The sequence below is a fragment of the Trachypithecus francoisi genome, unplaced genomic scaffold (assembly GCF_009764315.1).
Source record: "Trachypithecus francoisi isolate TF-2019V2 unplaced genomic scaffold, Tfra_2.0 Lachesis_group2, whole genome shotgun sequence".
In the NCBI taxonomy this organism is placed as follows: Eukaryota; Metazoa; Chordata; class Mammalia; order Primates; family Cercopithecidae; genus Trachypithecus; species Trachypithecus francoisi.
Window position 1 is genome coordinate 52694640 of NW_022681465.1, and position 24146 is coordinate 52718785.

At 35.6% G+C, this 24146-nt stretch overlaps 1 protein-coding gene across 3 annotated transcripts in view; it reads right to left on the reverse strand.

Annotated features, from left to right (window-relative positions):
• Positions 1-13289: 13289 nt before the first annotated feature.
• VCAN (versican) overlaps positions 13290-24146 on the reverse strand; it is a 112520-nt gene continuing 101663 nt past the window's right edge. For all 3 annotated transcript variants that reach the window (XM_033179208.1, XM_033179207.1, XM_033179206.1), the window contains 3 exons: positions 23029-23173; positions 15410-15592; positions 13290-15264 (listed from right to left, as the gene is read on the reverse strand). In XM_033179208.1, the coding sequence (XP_033035099.1) occupies positions 15137-15264; positions 15410-15592; positions 23029-23173 (456 nt within the window). In that variant the 3' untranslated portion in view covers positions 13290-15136. The remainder of the gene's footprint in view (positions 15265-15409; positions 15593-23028; positions 23174-24146) is intronic.

Genomic DNA, 24146 nt, shown 5'->3' on the forward strand with positions numbered 1-24146 from the left:
CCTAAGAAATAGAATAAAATCCAGGAGAATTTGATTCCTGGAAGTCAAATGAAGAAAATGTTTACAGGAGGAGTTTAAGTGAAAGATCAACTGAGTCAAATGCTACCAAAAAAGCACTGCCAAAGTGTCCACCTTGGCCAGGGGACCTTTAAGAAATCTTATCTTTATCAGTCTTTTTTCCCCCTAAATATCTGATGAGGAAAATAATTTATATTTTTTCAATAATCAACAAGAAGACCTGGGGGCAGGAAAATCTGTCATTTCTATCTATACTAAACTTATAAATCCTCAAGGTAGCTAGCCTTGGAGACTGTTGCTCTTGAAGAAAACTAAGTACTAGAGGTTATAGCTCTAAAGCCCCACAAGGATTTTAATGGGCAAGGATTTTAATTTTGCTCCCAATGCCCAAAGTTACAGATAGGTGGCACAGGAAGTTAGAGCTGCTATCTTCATAGCACTATGGCGTATTTGTACTGGAGAAATGTACACTTTTGGGATCTCTTCCACAAATCACAGAAATATGTTTATCAATAGGTACTACTTCAACTATGCTTTAAAAAATCTTCACTTGTTTCCTGTGTTTATACAAGATACATCATCATATGCTGCTGCAGGATACAAAGCCTCAGGTGGACAATTCCAGAAACAAAAACCAAGAAGGAAATTAGATATGATATTATATATGATATAATATATAATGTATTATATAATATATATTTTATCATAATATGATATATAATGTATTATATAATATACAATATATTATATCTCAATATGATATATAATGTATTATATGTGATATGTATCATATATAATAGGTTATATATTATTAGATATCATATGTTATATAATATATTATTATATATCATGTCATATATTATTTATATAGTATATATTTTTACAGTGTATATACATAAACTATTGGGATATGCATCCTATTGTTCTAAGTAGATATTCCATTTAGAAAAATTTGGATGATAAAATTTTATAAAATAATAACATCCCATTTGAAACTAAAATCCAATTTAATATTCTTTTAAAAGAATCACCATTTCCACTGAGGTTTGTGTTGGCAACCTCAGAGTATTAATTCAACAAAAAGTTAAATATTAATACAAGTGTGGGATAGATTATTTTCTTCCTTTCTTGGATTTAGAACTTCTATTCTGCTTTTTACCCTGAGTACATGAGGCAAATGTACATGGACCAAATAAAATTAGGCTTATTAGCATGTCATAATTAATACCAAATGACAAAAAATAATTTTTGCTAGCTAGCTTGAAATGAGCTTTTTTGGACCCAAGTTAATTATCTGTAGTTTCAATTTTAATATTAACCACCAATTCCTGCAGCTGACTTCAATCAGCTTCATTTGTGTTTTAAATAATTAGTTCTTAATAACGTATTATGCATTACACAGATATTCATAGAAGACTGAAGTTTCAATTACCTGTCACTTCAAATTACAGGCTCCCAGTAATTAGCTTCTGCCACATAACCCATAATGGAACAGACCCAAGTTAACAGAAAGTGGGAGGAAAACAATATAGCTAGTTTGGCATGAGTAGATTCCAAAATTAACCAATTTTGAACCTCTTAATCTATTTTTCTACAGGAATTAAAGAACTGTCTGGCTAACAACATTTCTGAGTCTCCCTCACTTGTAATAAAAGAGACAATGGAGGCAGTATCTACCTCATGGGGATTATTCAGATGAAATAATCTGCTGAAATAATATTCATCAGATAATATTCAGATGACATAATTCATAGGGAACCAGATGAAAATGTATAGTTCAGGTGTTAGGATTTCATCAGTGATCTGTTTTAAAATATCTTTAATCCAGTCAAGAATTATTTTGAAAAGCAGAGACAATGAATGTATAGTATGTATTTAGAATGGAATCTCAAGTCCTCATGTGACCTACAAGGCCTTATGTCAATGGTTTGATTGGAATCACCAAGGAGCCTTTAAAGCAGATTCTGCAAGAGGCAGGGATGGAGGGCCAAGGGGAGTGGGGAGGAGTGGCGGTGCCAAGCATGAGTATACATTATGAGGTTGCCAAGTTCTGCCAGGTTTTGGAAATATTGCCCTATGTGCTCATGCCCAGAGCTAGATCACCTGTGAACACATTAGAAATGCAAATTACCAGGCCCTACCATAGACCTACTGAATCCAACATTCTGAGAGCCAAGCACAATAATCTTTGTTTTAATAAGCACCCTATGAGATTTTTATGCCCACAAAAGTGAGAGAACCAGTGCTCCAAGACTTTGTTATTCAAAATGTGTTTTACCTACCAGCAACATCAGAATCACCTGGGAGCTTGTTAGACTTGCAGAGCCTCAGACCCCATCCCAGACCTCCTGAATAGAAACCTGCATTTTAACAAGATCCCCAGGTGACTAGTAAGTACATTAATGTTTGAGAAGCATTTCTCTAAGGCAGTGGTCCTCCACCTTGGCTGCAAATTGGAAGCACTTAGGGAGCTGTCAGAAACAGAGAGGCCGGTTGAGCTAAGTCGATAGCTCCAGGTTCTTACCATTTCAACACAGAGAGCTCTACTTCTATCTGTATTATGTATCTATGTTCAGAATACGCTTTCATTGTGAGTAGAAAGGGCTCTACTACTACTAAATAAAAATGTCTGAAACACTTTTAGCCTCATTTACCCCGTTTTCACTAGAACAGCCTTGAAGGGATCATAATGACTTAAATAACTAATCATCTGACTCTTGATTCCATCTATGCAGAGGACCTAACAGCATCCCCAGCTCCCAAAGCAGCCTCTGGTTCTGTCTGGGTGTCTAGACATTCCCACTGATGCCCTGGCATGTTCCCTGAAGCCCTCGTGTACCAGAGCCACACAATTTCCCTTGCCTCTTGCCCTATGACTACAGATCACATTCTGCCCCTCATTTTGTGAAGCACAGCGCTGCGTAAGTCTTGGTTTCAATCTCTAATAAAAGTAGTTCCTTCTTCTTCTGCCTTAAGTGGTAGATATACATGGGATAGACCTCTGTCCTCTCACTTTTCCACCAAGGAAACAAGAAGGAAAAATCTTTTCCTTTCGTTTTCAGCCAAACCAAACCCCCCCCAAAAACTGTGTTCATAAAAATGATACCTAAGAATGACCTCTTCACAGTTTGTCAGACAGCACCAAATCCTAACCACCAGCTGAGGTACAATTGGGAGTCAGCCACATTATCTGAGGAAACTAAATCTCAGGGGCTGGGTGTCAAAAGTCCCTCAGTTAGTGGATGGACACACTGGGGTCTGATCCTACATTTTCTTTTCTGAGACAGGGCCTCATTCTGTAGCCCAGGGTGCAGTGCAGTGGTGCAATCTCTGCTCACTGCAACCTCCGCCTCCTGGGTTCAAGCAATTCTCCTGCCTCAGCCTCCCGAGTAGCTGGAATTACAGGTGCCTGCCACCATGCCCGGCTAATTTTTGTATTTTTAGTAGAGACGGGGTTTCATCACATTGGTCAGGCTGACCTTGAACTCCTGACCTCAAGTGATCTACCTGCCTCGGCCTCCCAAAGTGCTGGGATTACAGGTGTGAGCCACTGCGCCAGCCTGATCCTACATTTTCTGATTTCAGGTCCATCTGCTTTCTACCACACCTGCTCTGCCTTTGTTGGCTCTGGTCTGACAATCCTGCCTTGCCCCAGTCACCCTCCACAGGTCAACTCGGGATCTTTCAGTGGCATTCAGGATACTCAAGGGGGCTTTCCTGTCTGAGTGTAAGTAACCAGTTTCCAACTCCTAAACAAGGAACTGAAAGACACAAGAAAAGAAAATTCAGCTAAAACATTGTTTTTTTTTTGACATTGTCTCAGTACGTCTTAAATCAACTAACAAGACGCCATAAGACATGACATTGAATGAAATATTTGAGGCAATAGTTTCAAATAGAGAGTCCCTATTTGGCACAGAATTATTACGAACTTATTATTACAACTACTTGTTGCTTGAATACAAATCTTCCTTCCTGCCTCCAAACATTTATTTCCAACCTGAACTCACAGGCTATTTCTAGTTTCCAACAAAGCTTGCTTTACCTTGTGATGTCTTTAATCCTGATACAGATAACATATCTTTTCAGTGTGCCAGTATAAGTGTTGGATGTTGTCAGGTCGTTTCTGGAGGGTTGAATGTTTCATATTTGAGGAGCAATTACTAAAACCCAGAAGAGTCTTGTCCTATTGTAGTAACAATGTAATAAAGTCTGAAATGAATCTCAGAAATAAAATAATATCTGAAATGTAGTTTGTGCTTAAAAAGCATTGTGAATGAATGAAAAACTAAATGAACAAAGGAATGAATGTGTGCTCTTACATTTATAGCCTAATTTGAAGTACATTCCTAAGGGTTGTCAAAACTTAGAACACATTGTCATTTTTTTCTGCTACATTTTCTTTGAAAGCAAAAGTTGGATTGTTTTATTTAATCTCCATTCACTTCAGAAATTCACAGACTTGTATGCTTATGTGAACTAGGGTATGCCATAGGCATATCAGTGACTCCTATGAATGCTAAAATGTAAACTGTATTTGAAAATTCATGCAAGCATTTCTTGATCTCCAGGATCATGCAAAATGGCTGCATGGAGATTTGTCCACAGCTCGCTGGAAAACAACTTCCGATTCTGTTCTAGACATTCCCACTGATGCCCTGGCATGTTCCCAGCATCCCCAAATAAGTGGCAAATATTTATTTTGGTAAAATAGGCAACAACAAAAGTTACAATGTGCTGAAATTCAGAATGAAATGACTCTGACATTCACTGTGACTCTGCAGTCTTAAATAGACACAAATTGTATCTATATTTTTTCTGAACATTCATTTATGTGAACTTCTAGAAATCCCAACAGTCTGTGTGATTCTTATTTGCTAAATCATTCAGCCACTAATTTAGGTGCCAGACAACCATGGATGGCATATTTCTGGAGCAGAGTAGTGAGAGACAAATGGCTTTACAGTTTTCTTTCTCTGTCCTCAGCTTCTGATGCTGCTGGTTGACAAAACTGCTCGATGAATAATGTAATAGGTTATTGATAGTACCTGTCTTATGGAGGTAAAGAGTTTCTGTTTTAGTTTCAGTGTGATGTTATTTTTTATTATTATTGTTTATTTTTTTGCGACAGAGTCTCGCTTCATCACCATGCTGGAGTGCAGTGGCGCCATCTCGGCTTGCTGCAACCTCCGCCTCCCAGGTTCAAGTGATTCTCCTGCCTCAGCCTCCGGAGCAGCTGGGATTACAGGTGCATAACACCACACCAAGCTAATTTTTTTGTATTTTTAATAGAGACAGGGTTTCACCGTGTTAGCCAGGATGGTCGTGATCGCCTGACCTCGTCATCTGCCTGCCTCCCAAAGGGCTGGGATTACAGGCTTGAGCCACCGCGCCCGGCCCCTTATTTTCTACCGACTCCCCACTACCTACGGAGTAATAACCAAATGTGTTAATGAGCTCCAGAGTCAAACTTTCTAGGTGTACATCCTAGCTCTACCTCCCATCACTAAGCAGCTTTGGGAAGTCAGCATAATCTCTCTGTACCTCTGTTTCCTCATCAGCAAATAGGCATGACAATAAAATCGATAGGAACACTGGAAGAGGTGATTTAGTCCTTCATTTAATAAATATTTATTGAGTGCCTGCTGCATGCCAGGCCCTACTGCAGGTGTTAGGAACATGGTGATGAACAAGACAGAGGAGGCCTTGTGCTCACGGAGTTTACTTTCTTTGAAAAGAAACAGATGGCAATACACTTAGGAGAGTGACTGGCACCCAATAAATAGTTCCCTCTACATAGTTATTGAGCACTCTTTGGATCGGTGTGGGTTAAAAGTAGTGATCTGAAGCAAACAGTCTCTTGAATATTTACTTTCCTATTTGTGCTTTTCTGTATTTTCCCACAAGTTTACAATGAACAGGTGTTACTTAGCTAATAAATTAACAATAACAACAACAAAAGAGCAAGGACATAATTTAGCACATATCTGAAGTGTTTTCATGGTGTGCAATGGAGAGTTATGATTTAGGTAATATCCAATAAGTACTAATTGCCCATGCTATTTTCAGCCTAGATGCATATTTTCCAGCTTTAGCACAGTGGCCCATTCATTCTCAGTTGTTTCAGCATCTCTTGTCCTTTGCTCTAATCTCTATCCTGAACTTCCTTCTTTGTGGATAAGCAGGGCTGTTATTTTTGTATTTTCAAACCTTCATTTAAATAAAAAATAATTCTAAATTTGTTTCATTCTTATAAAATCTGAAATTCCCAAGCCCTTCACTAACATTAGTCCTTTTGGTAGCGAGCTTCCAGTATTTCTTGGTGTTCCATGTAAACTGTCTACTGTGTTGACATGAATGCTTTATAGTATTTCTATTTTCCTCAACTCTGTATGCTAAATGTTGCACTTACCATTTTCATCTTTCCTCCTTTCATAATCAGAGCATCACTGAATCCCAAAGACTGCTTTTTAATGGTATGTTTTGGCTCAATCTAGATTATTAGAGCCTCTAAAATCCCTGAAAGTCTTCTTTCTTTCCTCAATCTTTTTCCAAAACAATGATATTGTTGTTTTACTCTCATTCGTCTGGAATTATTTTACTAATTTTCTATTTTTTTTTTCCACCATTGGAACTAATTTTCTTCTACTTCTTTTGCTGGGTTACTTTTATTTTCTTTGCTTATTATGTTCATTAACAATTTTCCTAATCACTTTTTTGAATGACATATCCTTATCCAAAATGAAATTATCTATTAATTTACCTCATGATTAAGGAGAAGATACTCAAAGTTAAAAGTCAAAATATTGCCACATATTAAGCAATGAAGATACTACTTATAAGAAAGCCTGAATCATATAGATATTCCCAAATTTAGTTTTAAGAAGTTGCACTTCCCTTTCTCGCTAAAACAGCATTCCCAAAAATACACATTACCTGCCAAAAATTTAAAAATCCTATGAGGCCCCTCTCACAAAATATTCTTGGCACATTTTGTTAAGGAACGCTGCCCTGTTCCATAAATGGCCCTGCACATCACTCTGACCCCAGCAAGCCTTCGCGTACCACGCATGTGTAACACAACCAAGCCACACTTAAAACAGTGTACTTTATTGGACTACTTCCAGAGTTGATAGGCCTCTGCATAGATCTCTAGGAGAGGTTTCTCTTGATTTCAGCACATCTGCCACCATGTTGCTGGAATCAGCTTTCCTCTTCAACACAGAAATCCTTGGCCAAGAATTTATCATACCCTGGAATCAAGACCCCAGAGAAAACGAACAGAATATGTATTAAAGTTTAATCTAAAAGATACAACATTTTGTATGAGAAGAGAACAACATCTACTTTTTAATGCAGATCAGCTCAGTTTCTCCTTTTACCAATTCATCCCAAAGTATGAACTTGAATCTTAAATTTGTGTAACTTGAAGACCTCCCCTGGGATGACTTCTCCTAAAACTAGAGGGAAAAATTCATCTCTGAAGGATAAAGGCATACTTCTATCCAAAGAAACAATATCTGTTGGCAGGTTTAAAATAGCAATGTCTTCCTCCCTTCTCATCCTACTTTCTCTGTGGGTAACCATAAAGCATAAAGTTCCAAAAATATTGGAGTTTAGTCTCAGAGAAACTTGTTTTGCACCTTTACTACTTCACTCCTCCTCTTTTTTTCTCCTAATTATAAAACAAGCATTGAAAACTGACCTTGATTGTGAACTCAAGTTGAGGAATAATACATTTTATTTTGGAAATTTAAGCCAGAAAACACAACGTTCAGACCAAGAAGTCTGCAGTGTGGCCATGTTTATGCATAGCTGAGGCAGAAAAATGGCTGGCAGTTACAACAGTCACATGCTTTGTGTTTAATGGTTACCAGAAAGGAATTAAAGCTATAACCTCATATAAGTACACAATAAGACACCTTAGAAGTAACCCAAGGGAACAAGCTTCCAGACTGCAATGCAGCATGCCTATCCTATGAATGAAATGAATGGGGTTACTTCCATCATTTCCCCTGAAGAAATGCATCAAATAACACTGTCAGCCAGGAATCCAACAGGAAATAGATGACACGAATAAAATTAGTCAGAGTGTTTAATAAAAGGATTATTTACAAAAGTGAGAAGCTTAAGGAAATCACACTTCATAATACAGTATCCGTGGGGCCAAAAACAGTAGAGAGCTCTTACTAGGCCAGTCCTGAAAGGTCTTATGAGCAGCTGTGGAACCAGGAGGCAAAGAGGACTCTGTGGAGACTGCTGCCCAGGAGGATCTAATAACTTTATCATAGAGTACCACCAGCCCATGGCAATCCCACAGGACTGGGGGGAGCCAAGGGGCTACACACTGATATAGAGTTATCCTCTCTGGTTTTGATTTCCTGCAATGCTCTCCATGGCTGAACCCAATAGGAGCAGTCTATACTGTCAGTATCTCAGAGCACAGAGCAGGAGAAGGGTGCAGAGTGTACCTGGAAAGACACACCTATATCCTACTGAGTCAAATGGCAGTTTTAGTCTTCCATTTCTGCCTCCCATACAATTGCTATAAGAAGAGTCTGACATTTGATCAGACATTGAACAGGAAACCAAAGTGATCAATTAAATAAAAACATTAGAACTTAAATTTGATAGTTTTTCCACTTACGATTTCTAAATCAAGACATGAAATCAAATAGTTTGGGGTTTTGTTCACAGCATTTTGCAGAATATTAGATTGGACAAGTAGGTAAACTCTATGCATATGAAATTAGATTCTATTTTGTAGGCATTAAGTTCTGAAGAATTCTGTGCTGGGGAATGCCAAGCTCTGATGTGCACATTTTAAAGAATACTCTGGAGTAGTTTCAAAGGTAATTTGGAAAGCAGTGTGTCTAGAGATAGTAAGGCTATATGAGATATTGAGGACAGTTGGGATAGAGAGAAGAGAATGGATATGAGAAGGCTTTGGAGGTAGAATTATAGAATTTGGCAATTGATTAAATATGGGCATTAAATTAGGAGCCAGAATGACTACTAGTTATAAAAAATGGTTGGGGGAGAGAGAGAGATAATAGTTCAACTTGAAAGATAAAGATCTTCACGTGCCTATAGAATCCAACCAACTGGACACGGAAGTAATTATGTAGGGATTTAAGCCACGGTTATGAATGGAATCAGGCAAAGATGGAGCGTGGAAAAAAAAGATGGTCAAGAACAGAGCTTTCGCATTTTGAGAAATCAGACTCTTCCTACTTTAATGCCATTACTAATTTTTCTCATCAGACTGTAAGCTCCCTAAAAACAGAAACTCAGCTAGTCTTGTTTATGACAGTATCTCCAGCACCTAACGTACTGCCTGGAACCTGGTAAGTGCTCAATATGTATTATTATATGAAAAATGGGTTCAATCTGGCTTATGAACATAGGAGAGGATGAGGTGATCTGGGAACTGAAGCAATGCAGAGATCAGTGCACTCCAAAGGATTCTCCCACCTAGGCCTCTTTTAAGGCTCATCATTGAATTTGAGGTTCCTTTTCCTGGTTGGCTCTTGAAGAGAAATTACAATATATCTTCTTTGCTTCTATTTCTGTTTTTAAATTTCTCTTAATTCCTACATTTAAAACTTTGTATCAGGTCTTTAAGAAATTAGTATTTTTAATCATGCTGCTTTATTCAGTTTTTCCTGTAAAGAAAACCTTTCTCACATTTTTCTTTAAAACCAGAGGCCCATTGAAATGTTGGAAAGTAATCACCACCAGACTAGTAGAACACATGGTCATAAATATGGACAGATGACGTACTAAAAATCAGAAAGCACTTTAAGGACTCAGTATCTTAAAGCAGCTTTCTCCAAACCAGGGGAAAACTTAGTATACTCCCAGGGTAGTACTCCTACTGTGCGAGTGCCCTAAGACTTTCCAAGGGATACATAAAAGTGAAGTCATTTCCAGAACTTTAATTACCACCTGGATGCTTTTCTAAAACTCATTTGCCTAGGCAGGTGTCTGTGGTGGAGGCTCCTGCTTCTGCTTTTGCATCCCCCTTTATGCCAGTTCTCATACACTTTAGAATGTATGAGAATCACTGGAGTGTCTGCAAAAATCCATACCGCTGTCCCCACTCCCATAATCTCTCACTCAGTAGGGTAAGGTCTGAGGATTTGCATTTTTCACAAGTTCCTGCATGAAAATAATGCTGTCGTTCCAGGGAACAAACTTTGAGGACCAATACTTTAGACAATTGTTCCTTTTCTACGTTATAAAAAATAAATAAATAAAAAACCCACTACATGAAACATACCTCTTATCCATTCTGAGTCTTAGGATACATTGCCATGGAATGCAAGAATTAGAACAAATAAAAGACAACTCACACTGAATAATTCTGATGCCAGTGTGACAAATCCTTTTTCAAACCAAGTGTTTATTAAAAAAAAATTAAGGAGGACTTGACATGTCAGCTGAGAGGTAATTTGAAAATAACTTTTGATAGATCACGTGATTTTTGGCATATAGCTCAGAAATTGCTTTAGAAGATGAGTAGCAGTGCACAATAAAACTATCATTTTCATCCACTTACGTAAACAGATTTTCTCGGTATTTAAATATAGCAAACAAAATGAGAGCGAAATACGCTAAGCTATGCCACATTCTAGTTTTAAGGAATATTTCCCTACGGAAATGCGAATTGGGAAAAACAGCCCTAATTACCTCATTAAGATATATTTCCAACAAAATTTTACAATTTGTATAGTATTTCAAATGTTATAATAGCTTTATATTGTTTTGATCAATTATATATTAGTAAGCTACAAAAATAACTCAGTCCAGGAAAATTTTAACTTTTATAGGATTATGTTCACAAGGAAAAAAATTTAAATTTTAAATTACAAATTTTGATGTACTTAAGTTTGATGGCTTAATAGAAGACTTCTAAGCATATAAATATATAATTTTTGATAACATTCTATAAGAGGAACTTAAATTTTAAAATTAATCCTAAGAAAGTAAAAATAAAAAATTTTTGACTGTTAATAAAGACTATTTTTAAAAGAATGATGTAGGGGGTCAAACCACTATGATATTTAGATTATTTAGATTCCACTGAATATATCTGAAAGTGATGTTATATGCTTGTTTTAGAATGGCAATATTTAAAATAGGTCAAAAATTACATCCTCTATTGTTGTTTAACTTTATGATGAAAAAAAAATTTTGTTGACAACTTAAAATGTGAGAGGTACACAGCTTTTTACATTTTAGAATAAATACTATCAAAAATAATTTAAGACTTACTGCCTAAGGCAGTAAACTTTTAATCTTCAACAGGGATCATTTGATAGACTCAGACAGAACTCTGAATTAAATTCCAATTAAAACCCAGGCTTTGCTTATTCTGTAAACACCTCAACAAAACCATTCTTGTTCTATTTTGGCATTTGCTCTTTCTCATCCAGCTGGGATCTAAACATACAGAAATGAGTAATAATGGGAAAAGATTATACAATCTTGAATGACTCACTCAAGGACCTTTATAAATGTTCTGTTTAGACTTGTTTCAGAAAAGAATCATTGGGGTGAATTCTGATTTGTTTAGAGCAAATGCAAGTTGCAATACAGTAAAAAGAAAGATGCACCAATATCAGTGCTAATATACATTGCTGACCTTTTTTTTTCCAGAAACAACTTCACTGCATTTCTAATATTAGGAAACATAAAGGAAAACACTTTACAAATGTTGTATTCATTGCTGAGTCTTTAGCCACTTCATAATAACATCTTTTGCCCTTATCTAGAATATATTTTCTCTCATAGATTCTTTTCATGGGAAATAGTCATGAACATGTCATGCACAAAATTAACCCTGAACCTTTTTACAACTACTCTATTTTTTTTCTCTTTATTTGCAAACTCCATGAGTTTATTGTACATGATATATGATTTCCGGGCAAATACCTTAAGGCTAATTCAGTTCATACTCTGGGTACTATATTGAAATTTTACTTAAGATCAGCAAAGGTCTACTTACTATCACATTAAAATGATGCATCCCTCCTTATACAGTCTCTCTTACCTCTTCAGTAATACAGCTACCCTGGAAGACCACCTCTTCTTAAATAGCCTCCAACGCAGGGGCACATTCTTCCCTCTGATATGACACTTAACCTTTAAAAATGGACAAAGAACCACTTCTTCCTGACTTTGACTAGTGTAACTCTTTCTTAATGTCTCACTCTGTCCCACTATTCTGAACATCCCACAGATTCTGTTATTTGCACCCAGATCCACCAATAATCTAAGAAGGGTATATATGCACAATTAATATAAATTCTTATATATTCCCTTGGATCATATTTAAATTCTATGTAAAAGATATGACAGAGTGCACACTAAAAGGACAAGCTCAGAAAGGAAAATAATCTCTTCTCTTCCACACTTATTCATGCCAAACTCCCTGTATATTTTTTACATTTCTAGAAAGAACCTTAAAATAATTTTCAGCTCAGCTTTGACCTTTATATCTTTGCTATAACTTCAGAGCATAAAATGTATTGATTGGTTCTTCCAGATTATCAATAAAGCTATTGAATAGAATGGTTCTATGATAATTTCCATGGGATGCAGCCAGTATAAAAACTTTATGTAGGCAAAATCATGTCTACCTCATTCACTGGTGAATCTTCAGAGCCTATTACAGTGCCTGGCACACATTAAATACTTAAATAATGAATGAATGAAAACTGAAGGAATGGATGGATATCTGAATGGATGATAACTTTATGTTTTTGACAGTTTCTGATCATTATTTACATATGATTTCCTCACCAGTAAATTAACCACTTAAATGCGGGGATATAATATTTTATATTTTTCTTGGAAATGCTGTGTAGGCTGTAGGGATTACCTGCTTCTGCTACATACTAACTGCATGACTTTGAACAAATAATGAGCCCTCTGTGCCTGATAATCAGTAATGATGACCCCTGTTTCATAAGCTTGTTGTGATATATTACATGTAAAACACTTGCCTTGGTTCCTAGGAAGATTTCTGTGATGTGAGCTATCACTTTTTCCATCGCATATTTTTCATATTTGAAATTAATACATAGTATTCAGATAAAAACATTATCAGAATTATTATCGTAACTTTTGCGGATATATATATAATCATTTCTTTGCTTGATTTCATCGAGGCTAGAAGCTTGCTCTCCATGATGGAACCAGAATGTAAAAATGTTGGTGCACATTAGGATTTAAAGTTGTAAATAACCAGACCAGTCACAGTGTAGTAAAAGAAGGATTTTAGGTTTCTTTGGTGAAACAAAAGCAGATATAAAAAGTTACAAAGATTTTAGATTTTCATTCACAAAAAAAAGTCATTCACATTTTACACTATACACGTTATGATATAAATACAGGAAAGTATTATGTGCATTGTAATGAGAAAGGAAAAATAGAAACCTAATAGATCAACACAGTGTTGTTCTGTGCTCTAAAATACCTAAAGGTGGATTACATTTAATGCAACAACCAAGGGAACCTGCTTAAACATACTGTGTATTATTGTAGCTAGACGTCATTCCTTCTAAGCCAAAGAGGTTTTATGAAAAAGAATCAATATTGGGTCAATCCCTGGGTGCCCTTTTTCTCTTTTTCTATTTTTTGTCTACTCTTCTTCAAGTTGCTCTAAACTGAAATTAGGGAAAGAGTCTTAATTTCCATTACAGGTTTTTCTTTAAACATTAAATTAAGTGGATAAGGATTCAAAGTCATCTTCAGCAGTCACTTTATTCAAATAATGGGGAGAAAACAGAGTGGGAAGAGATGGGGAGAAATGTCAACACATACACTCCACCTAACAGGAAGAAATGCCCGCACTATTTCTATATATTCGCTCCTTTCTTAGAATGGGCAAACACCATTTGCTAAAAGCTATATACTTTTCCACTCTTTTCATAATAAACACTTGATGCATTCTATCCATCACATTATTTAATCAGGGACAAAGTACCTATATTATAGGATTCCAAATTGTGTGAGGAAAGTAAAAGGCTAACACTGAAAAATAACTAGCATACTATGTTCATTTTCAGGTCTTAGGGAAAATAACATCCAATAAATTAAATCAGTATGGCTTACTTCATTTATTTATGTATGCTTCACAGCTGCAGCATTCATACATGAACATTCAAAACTTTATAAAAGATTAAAATGGTTATATATACAAAATTTCTTTTTTTTTTTTTTTCCATGTGTGTTGTTTTAACAATCCCCCACCCTCCAGAGCCCTAGGTCTATATCCATATGAAATGCGTTGATCGGTAACCTTACGAGTTAGTGTTGTGAAAGCCATTAAAAAGTAGACCTGGTTGAGTTAATTATTAGCACTTTGACCCCTAAAAAATGCTCCTGGTTACAGAAAAGTCCTCCATTCAGGCCTTTCTTGTAAGTGAAGAAAAAGGAATGCAGCAAAGAAGAGTTCCACATTGGAGTCCCTAGTTCCATCAGGATCCCATTTGCAGGCTTTAGCATCATGTAGAAGCAAACTGCACCTATGGCTGAGATGGGTGCAATGACCTACAAGATTTTGTGTTTTCTAGCTGTCCAGGAAAAGCCATCTTCAGTCTTGCTGACAGCCAAAGAGCAAGTGAAACCATTTCCAGCCCAAACTACATAAAAGCAGCCGAACCAATGATTAAAGACCACTAAGGCTCCATAATCATCATTAAATATGCCCAAACTCATTGTGACTTTTTATTTTATATACAGGATTAAAATCAACATTAAATCATCTTATTTACATGGCCATCGGTGCTGAAATTGAACATTTTAAATAGTACAGTAGGCTGGTTTACATTAAGAAATGGACTGCACTGGAGGCAAATAGAAAACTAAAGAAATTAGATAGGCTGGAAATGGTTACTTTCTGCTCTCATTTTCTTTCATTTTGTCTGCTGTCTTTTTGAATGCCAATACTTTCATTTAAAATGTTTTGGGAGCACGGCAACCCAATTTGACTGAACGGTGGTCCAAAACTCCAAACCAACTGATAATTACTTCTCGAGGTGATAGGAAAGGCACAGGAAGTTAGGACTTTGGCTGAAATGATGAAAACACATGTTCGCCATTTTAGGGATCAGCGCCTCGACTCCTGCCACCTCCGGCTCCAACGATGATCATGTTTGGATGTATTTATTGAATTGTCCTTTGCTGATGAGGAATTTTTAAAGTATTTCATAGAGTAAGTCCTTTGGTATGCAGATGCTACATGGAAGGAAAGAAAGAAAAGAAGAAAACACAACAATATTACTTGCTCCATACCCTAAACTGCCGATACCACAGCCGTAAAATGAAGGTGTCTAGTAGTTGTTATAGCACGGTAGTCCATTCTTTCTAAAGGACCACTTACGGTTCATGCAGGTAATTTTAGGTATAGCCCATCTTCCATTTCCTAGGCACCGGATGGTTGGAAGGTGACGTTGAATGAAACCATCTTTGCAGTGGTATCTTATCAGGGAGTTGATTTCATAACGAGGTTTCATCTTTCCAAAGGTCTTGGCATTTTCTACAACAGGGGGCTGGCCGCAAGCAACTAAAGGAAAGCAAATTGGGTTACTTCCAAATAATCTAAGTATTTCAGCTAATATTGAGTCTCTTATTTTTCTCTCTGTCTTTATGGTACCAAAGTAAGCAACTTCATCAAAGGCAATCTTTCAGAATTAAGAATATGAAATTTTTCAAGAAAAAAATTCAATGTTGAGGCTCTGGGCCTACTTTGAATCTCAGATTATGCCATCTTGAAATTTGTTTTATTAAACAACCATAGGGCTAAATGGTCATACATTCATCTACCCCTCTGGAAGGGCCACTTTTCTGACGAAAATTCCAAATTAAAAAGCATATTGTCTTCATCACCATCCCTAAGTTTTTATTTGTTAATTACCTTCACTGGGACAATAATGAATTTAACTATTACTATTACCTCCTTATAAAAACTTACAATCTACAGGCCGGTCATGGTGGCTCACGCCTGTAATCCCAGCACCTTGGGAGGCCAAGGGGGGTGGATCACAAGGTCAAGAGATTAAGACCATTCTGGCCAACATGGTGAAACCCCATCTCTACTAAAAATACAAAAAATTAGCCAGGAGTGGTGGTGGGCACCTGTAGTCCCAGCTACTTGGGAGGCTGAGGCAGGAGAATCACTTGAACCCAGGAGGCAGAGGTTGCATTGAGCCGAGATTGTGCCACTGCACTCCAGCCTGGAGACAGAGTGAGACTCCATCTCAAAAAACAAAACAAAACAAAGCAAAACAAACAAACAAAAATCTTACAATCTACAATAACATTATAGTTTTGAAATATGGACAAAGACTCCTAAATACAAATATCTTTTGGCTCCATTTATGTTTATTTGCCGTTTTTTGTCTTCTGTATTGGGACAAGAAAAAGAGACCGTAATATTCATGCCTGAATTTCATAAATACCATAATGAATATAAATTTAAACCCTTGAGACAGGTAAATGAGGGTAAAACTTGGAATTCTTAACCATCATTTTAAATTTACAATGAGAAATTATAAATATCAACAAACAGCAATAATATAAGTAACAAAGAAGTAGAAGTAAAAGAAATATCTTCATTTTAAAGTTCAAAAGCTTAGAAAATTGATTTAATTGAATTTGTGTTAACATAGTTTTATTCAACATTAGCACACTTATTTTAAACGATATACTTTTTAAAAATCAACTTTGATTAAATTATTGTATTTTCCTATATATCTTCAATATGAATGTAACTTAAATATAATTTTCCCTAAGTGGAAATTTCTATTGTTTAAGAATTCTGACACCATAGGCCTACAAAAACATGCCACATTCTCTCATGAAATATTGCAGATATTCAGTGGGAAAATGATTATCAGAAACCTTGGTACCAAACATTTGAATGCCAACATCCTAATATTAAAAGTTTTCAGTTATTAAATATATTTGCATATTCAGAAGACTGTTTACAACCATATTCTTTTGCAATGACAAATTTTGGTTTAATTTAAATGTTTGGTTCTTCTAATTTACTTCTGCTTGACCTCAATCTGGATACCTGCACACTTTTTTTTTTTTTTAACTTTTAAGTTCAGGGGTAAATGTGCAGGCTTGTTATATGGCTAAACTCATGTCACAGGGGTTTGTTTTACAGATTATTTTGTCACCCGGGTACTAAGCCTAATACCCAAGAGTTATTTTTCTAATCTTCTCCCTTCTCACACCCTCCACCCTCAAGTAGGCCCCAGTGTCTGTCCTTCCCTTCTTTGCATCCCTATGTTCTCATTGTTTAGCTCTCACGTGTAAGTGAAAACATGCAGCATTTGGTTTTCTGTTCTTGTGTTAGTTTGCTAAGGATGATGACCTCCAGCTCCATCCATGTTCCTGAAAGGGACATGATCTCATTCCTTTTTATGGCCGCATCGTATTCCATGGTGCACACTTCTTTTATTGTAATATGAAAAGCCTATACTAGGGTCCAGATAATAGCAAGTATCAGATGGAATAGCAAGTATCAGATGGAAGACCAAAGTGATAGAGAAGGTTAAAAATGATCAATTCAATAATTCAATATACTTGATTTGGTGCTAACAAATTTGAAGTCATTTTTATAATTTTGAAGAAATAATTGTATAGATTTCTTCTAAAACTAAATATGAAGACTTATTAAAAAGCTAAAATAATTCAGTGAGTGTGGTATTGTCAAGGACAGGAAAATAGACCAGAAACAGATTTATACACATATGCTTGATATTTAAAAGAGGCAACATGGCAGAGCAGAGTAGTCTTTTCATTTGAACACTTGTGTATTCATACGGAAAAAAATAAACTTGGTTCTGTACTTCAGAGAATACATTAAAAATAAATTCTAGATGGTTGAAATATATAAACACAAAAGGTAAAACTATAAAACATTTAGAAACTATAGAATATCTTTATGACTTCAGGATAGTGTCAACCAAAATTAAGGCTGTTGTGGCAGAAATAATTTGATAAAGGTTTATTGGAAGCCAAATGCAAGGATCTACCTGGGAAGACACACCACAAAGTTGGGCATATTCCAGAATCTGCTACAGGTTGGAAGGCTTTTATGGGGAAGTTCAGAAGGGAGGCCAACTCCTCAGACCCGAGTTGTGATTTTCATTGGAGGGTACAATACAGAGGTTATAATCATTGGCTACAGATTACAAAATACAAGCTAAAATGCTCTATGTGCAAAACAATCAGTAAAACTTCATGATTCACAAACAAATCAGTGTTTTTCCAGTGTCAGTAGGCTACATATTAATCAGTATGTCAACAGTTTAAGGAATTCATGATAAGATTTGAGGAACTCACGATAAAACTGTTTACTCAGGGACAGGATGTAAGCCATGAATCATAAGACCTCCCCCAGGTGGATTAATTTGGAAGCCTGCCAATGTGACCTGTAGGTTATCAGTAGGTAAAGATTTCTTAAAATACAAAAAAGATTAGATCATAAAGGAAAAAAAATCAATAAAATTAGAATTCTGTCCATCAGAAAATATAAGGTAAGGGTGAACTCAAGTGACAAACTGGGAGAACATATTTGCAACATATAAAATTGTCAAGGGATTAGTAACCAGAATATAAAAAGAACTCCTACAAATTAGTATGTATAAGATTATAAGTAAACAATTTTCAAAAATAACCAAAAGATATGAACAGAAACTTTACAAAAGTAGAGCTTCAAGTGATTGATAAATATATGAAAAGATATTCAGAGAGACGTATCAAAAAATGTGAATTAAGTCACAAGAGATTACATTTTATACCCACCAGATTGGCAAAAATTTCAAAGTCCAATAGTGCGAAATGCTGGAGAAGATGTAGAGCAACAGGATCTATCATAGATTGTTGGTGGGAGTGAAAATTGGTACCACCACTTTGGAAAAAAATTTGGCTTTTCAAAGTAGATTTTATGGTACATATATCTTATGACTCAGCAACTTCACTCCTGGAAATATATCTTACAGAAACTCACAAAAGTTGACCAAGAACAAGTTAAAGAATGCTCATAGAAACATTGTTTATAAAAGCAAAAACACTGAATATAACTCAAGTGTCCACTGATAGGAGAATTGATAAGTAAAATGTTGCATAGTCATACAAGCAATACAATACAGAAACGAAAACAAAGAACATGCCACTACATGCATCAACATGAATAAATCTCACAGACATAATGCTGAACAAAAAAAGAGCAAAGCACAGAATATATACAGTATGATTCCACTTATTTAAAGTTCAAAAATGTAAAAAACTAAATAATTTATTGTTTAGTGAAACAAGTGTATATCATAATAGAAAAGGGAAAAGCAAGGGAATAAGTCATTATCTCGGTGGGAGTTGAGAAGTAAATGGATGGGATTGAGAGGAACCCACAGGATGCTCCACAGATGTATGGATAGTATGCATTGAGGTGTTCTTTTAAAAAATATGATTTTTGTATATATATTATAATTCTTTGCAAGTATTTAATAGTTAATTCAAAGGAGAACTACGTAGGTCTGTAGGTTTAAAATATCTAAAAGGAGAAAAGGGTATCTTTTTAAAAAGCCTATAAACATTTACAAACTTCCCCAAAGTACTGATTAGCAAAGGATTGACTGCACAAATATAAAAATCAGTGAGTAGGGGAGATAAAATACAAAAATAGTTTTTTTTCTTCTTCTTCTTCTTCTTTAATGAGGTAGAATCAGTATTTTATAAAATTTGTTCTCCATTGGGAAATGTAAACAATCATGGTGTTTTTGTGAATCTTTTTTGGTATAGGGTAGTGGTTCTCAACGTGGGGCAGTTTACCTCTTCTAGAGACATATGGCAATGTCTAGAAACATGTTTGCCTTTTACAAGGCAGAGGGGATGTAAAAGTGCTACTGACGTGTAGTATACAAAGGGCAGGGATTATGCTAAACATGCTTTAATGCACAGGATAGCCTCTTAAAATAAATAATTATCTGACCAAAAATGTCAATAGCTCTGCTGTTCAGAAACCTTGCTATAGGAAAAAATAAAATAGGAAATGTAAGAATGTATAAATCATAAAATGAAAAGTATGACTCCAGGGACCATTTGGAGACAAATGGCAAACATGACATTTGGATAGAGACGAACAATTTAGTAAAGTTTTCTATGCTGGAAAAAGAAAAACAGAAAATACTTGATTTGCTATTTTTACGAATCCCATCAGAGAGGTGTTAAAGTAAGGGATATGATCAGGAAAGCTTCTCATGTAGAAAAGGTATTGAGAATACGTTCTACCTTGGGTGAGAAAATAGCAGAGTAACGTACTCATTGCTAACAGTTGACCTTCATGAGACTAGGGCTTTGTGTATGTCAGTGTTCTCTTTCTTCTAATAGAATTTCTCAATTATTGGGGTTTATATCTTTACTAAAATATTTATAGAGTGTGATTTTTAGTTTTATTATTTTTGTATCCAAAGACAAATAAATCAAATAGGTTTATATTTTACATTTGTACTTTGTACTCTTATTTGAGGTGGGTAAAAGTCTGGGTCTAGGGACTAAATATTCATGTGATAACACCATTATTAATTGCAAATATGTTAAAATAGTTTACAGAATTTCTATTTGTTTAGGGAAAAAGTCTGTACAGCGTGCTTTAGAAATTGGCCAATGATAAACACACCTCTTAAAAAATTAGCTTTTAAAATATTTTCTGTTTAATGTTAACTAAACAATTCTCATACAATTTACATTACACATGTTCTTATTTTATCTTATAAATATTCAACTACAGATATAAGGATGGCATGTGTTTACAAGCATAAAATAAATTTCTAAGGGAATGATTAAAATACTCAAATGCCTACAGAGACCAGGCAGTTGGCCAAAAACAGTGCCAATTATAATCCCAAAAGACACAATCTCAAAAGTCATAATCCCAAATTTTGAAATTCCTAAAGACCAAAATCCCTAGAGGTTAAAATCCCTAACATCTAAAGTCCCCAAAATCATAATTCTGAAATATGTTGAAATCCTGAAAGCCAAATTCTAGGGAAGGGATTAGTGCATTTTTGGTTGTATGCAGGATAGTTATATCATGTCAGGAGGAATCATTATATTACCTTGTCATTGTCTTTATTTGGAAATTTAAATAATGGTTTAACAAGATGCATATGGGTGCCAAGCTGCAAGGGGTAGACTTGTGGACTTAATTTTAGGTGTCAACATGACTGGATTAAGGAATACCTAGAAACCTAAGAGAGCATTATTTGGGGCATGTCTCAGGGTGTTTCCGGAGAAGATTAATGTGTCAGTGTGAGTGGATGAGGTGGGGAAGATCTGCCCTAATTGTTGATGGGCATCATCCAATCAACCAAGTGCCCAGAGAAAACAGATACAGAAGGCGAGCTGGTCTTTCTCTGAGAGCTGGGACAGACTTCTGCCACCATGGACATCAGAATTCCAGGCTCACTGGCCTTTGGATTCCAGGACTTACACACCAGAGGCCTCCTAGGTCTTGAGGCTTTCGGTCTCAGACTGAGAGTTACACTACTGGCTTCAGCTTCCTTGGCTCTCAACATAAAAAGGTTGAAACTTCCTCAATAAATGAAGAGATGTTCTTTTGTACATCTCCATTTATGAAAGATAAGATTTCTCAAGATCTCGGCTCTTTGAGCAACTGAACATGCGGTTGTAACCCATCTCAGTTTTTTATCAATCTTGTGAAAAGATTTATGTTGTTCATCATGGTATTTCACATGACCACCGTTATAAAGCTGGTGCACATAATTACAACCAGAGTGATATGCGTTCATACATTTTGGTTTTTCCCCAACTGCCATTAGTATACCTGAGTGCTTATGCTTGAAAATATATGTATGTTTTTATTGTCTATTTATTTTATTGTCTAAAGTGGCTTATGAAGCACACTGTCATGTTTTTATATGTTTCTCTAATAAATCATCATTTTAAAATGTAAATAAATGTCTTAAAATTTTTTTCTCCTTAAAATAAATGTCTTTGAAATTTGTTTTTTTCCAGAACTCTATTTTCAGGATTTTAATCCTTTGGGATTTCAGCATTTAGGATTATGGCATTTGGGATTGTGTCTTTCAGGATTGGGGCACAGACTCACATAAAACAAAGGAAGGACTCAGTGAGGACTGCAATAAATGGAGATCGCAGCCCCAGCCAAGGGAGGGCAGTGGTTCTCAGCTCTAGTACTTGAAACCACTGACAAACTTGAATATGGGCCACATGGTACCAGGTCTTCTTATTTCTTAAAAAAGCTAGAAATCTAGATTTTAAAAATATAGCCTAATGTTGAACTGTTGACAAGTATTTTATTTTGTAATGTTCTACTCATCAAAATAAAAAAAAGAAGTCTGTCAGGAGCTGTGGCTCACACCTGTAATCCCAGCACTTTGGGAGGCCGAGGCTGGCAGATTACAAGGTCAAGAGATCAAGACCATCCTGGCTAACACGCTGAAACCCTATCTCTACTAAAAATACAAAAATTAGCTGGGTGTGGTGGTGCACGCCTATAGTCTCAGCTACTTGGGAGGCGGAAGCAGGAGAATTGCTTGAACTGGGAGGCAGAGGTTGCAGTGAGCCAAGATCCCACCACCCAGCCAAGATCTCCAGCCTGATGACAGAGACAGAATAAGAATAATAATAATAAATAAATAAAAATTAAAAGGCTTATTGTCCTTTGGACTGGCAGTTGTTCTTCTTAAAGATGTTACCAGGCAGCATTCCTACATTAATGCCACATTGTTATCTTTAAGGACCTGAAATCTAAGGTGAGAACATTGCTGAAAACAAACTTTTCAATCGTTTTGGAAGAGTGAAATATTCCAGAGCAACGAGAGATGACATACATGGACATATCCAGTTTGGGTCTCAAACAATGAATTTGAATCACAAATTCCTGAATTATCTTTATAATTGAAATGAAGATTAAGTACACATTATGAACGGAGTAATCATTACCTGTTCCTTTCTTGCACGTATAGGTGAGATGGTAATTGCAGGGAACATCATTCCACTGGCCATTCTCATGCCAAATGATTACAACACAGTCTTCTCCAGCAGAAAAGAAGCTGTCTGGCTGGTTGGGCCTCCAATTCTCGTATTGCTGTCAAAATGGAGGGAGAAGGTAACTACTTGCTAGTCAAATAGTAACATAAGAGCAACGACGGTATTATATCGCAATCTAATTGGAATAGACTCAACAATTTCTGTTGTTTCATATAGCTGAAATTATTTTGGTGGTAAAAAAAAGACTGTTAAACTGTGAGTAGAAAATATATGTGTCTCAAAGTCTTTAATTCAACAAATGTCTACAATTTGGCAATGAGATATCATTGAGAAATTTTGGTCTAGTTATTCTAGATTTCTAAATATATAATCAACCCTCAATTTAGGAAATTTCATCATATTATTAATTCAATAAAATTAATGGAAGTAGAACTAGAGAAAAAATAATCTCATCATTCTAATTTTGTTTTCTTCTACCTCGTATGTGCACATACAAATTTATATAATTGTGATGATAGTTCAATCGAATTTTCAGCCTGTCTTTTCTTATCTTTACTACTATAAAGTACCTTTGTCTCATTTATTGTAATTGCTTTTCACCCAAATTCATCTATTTGGTTAAAAAAGTTGAGATAGTTGCAATATTTATTTTTTGTATTTATCTGACATACCTATGCTAATCATTTTATATACAACCTTTCAGAGCTAGTTTGTTTTAGATGTGATTCTTATCTGCACCATACAGTTGAGTTGTCCTTGATGATTTAATATGAAATGTTTTTAGTAGAAACATTTATGACATTTATGCATATTGATATAAAAAGATACGCCTTCAAAAGTAGATTTTTTTTTTAAGTAGATCTTACTATAGATTTTTTTTGGTGAAACGTATGTTGAGATCATTGAAAAGGATTTTATGGGTTTGACATTTCTCTGCTGGTTACCTTTATATATATGTGTGTGTGTATATATATATATATATCCTACTCTGAGCAATAATATACAATTGGAAATATCTTTTGCCTTCCATCATATGTGTCATTCATTTAGCATCTATAATAGATGAAGCC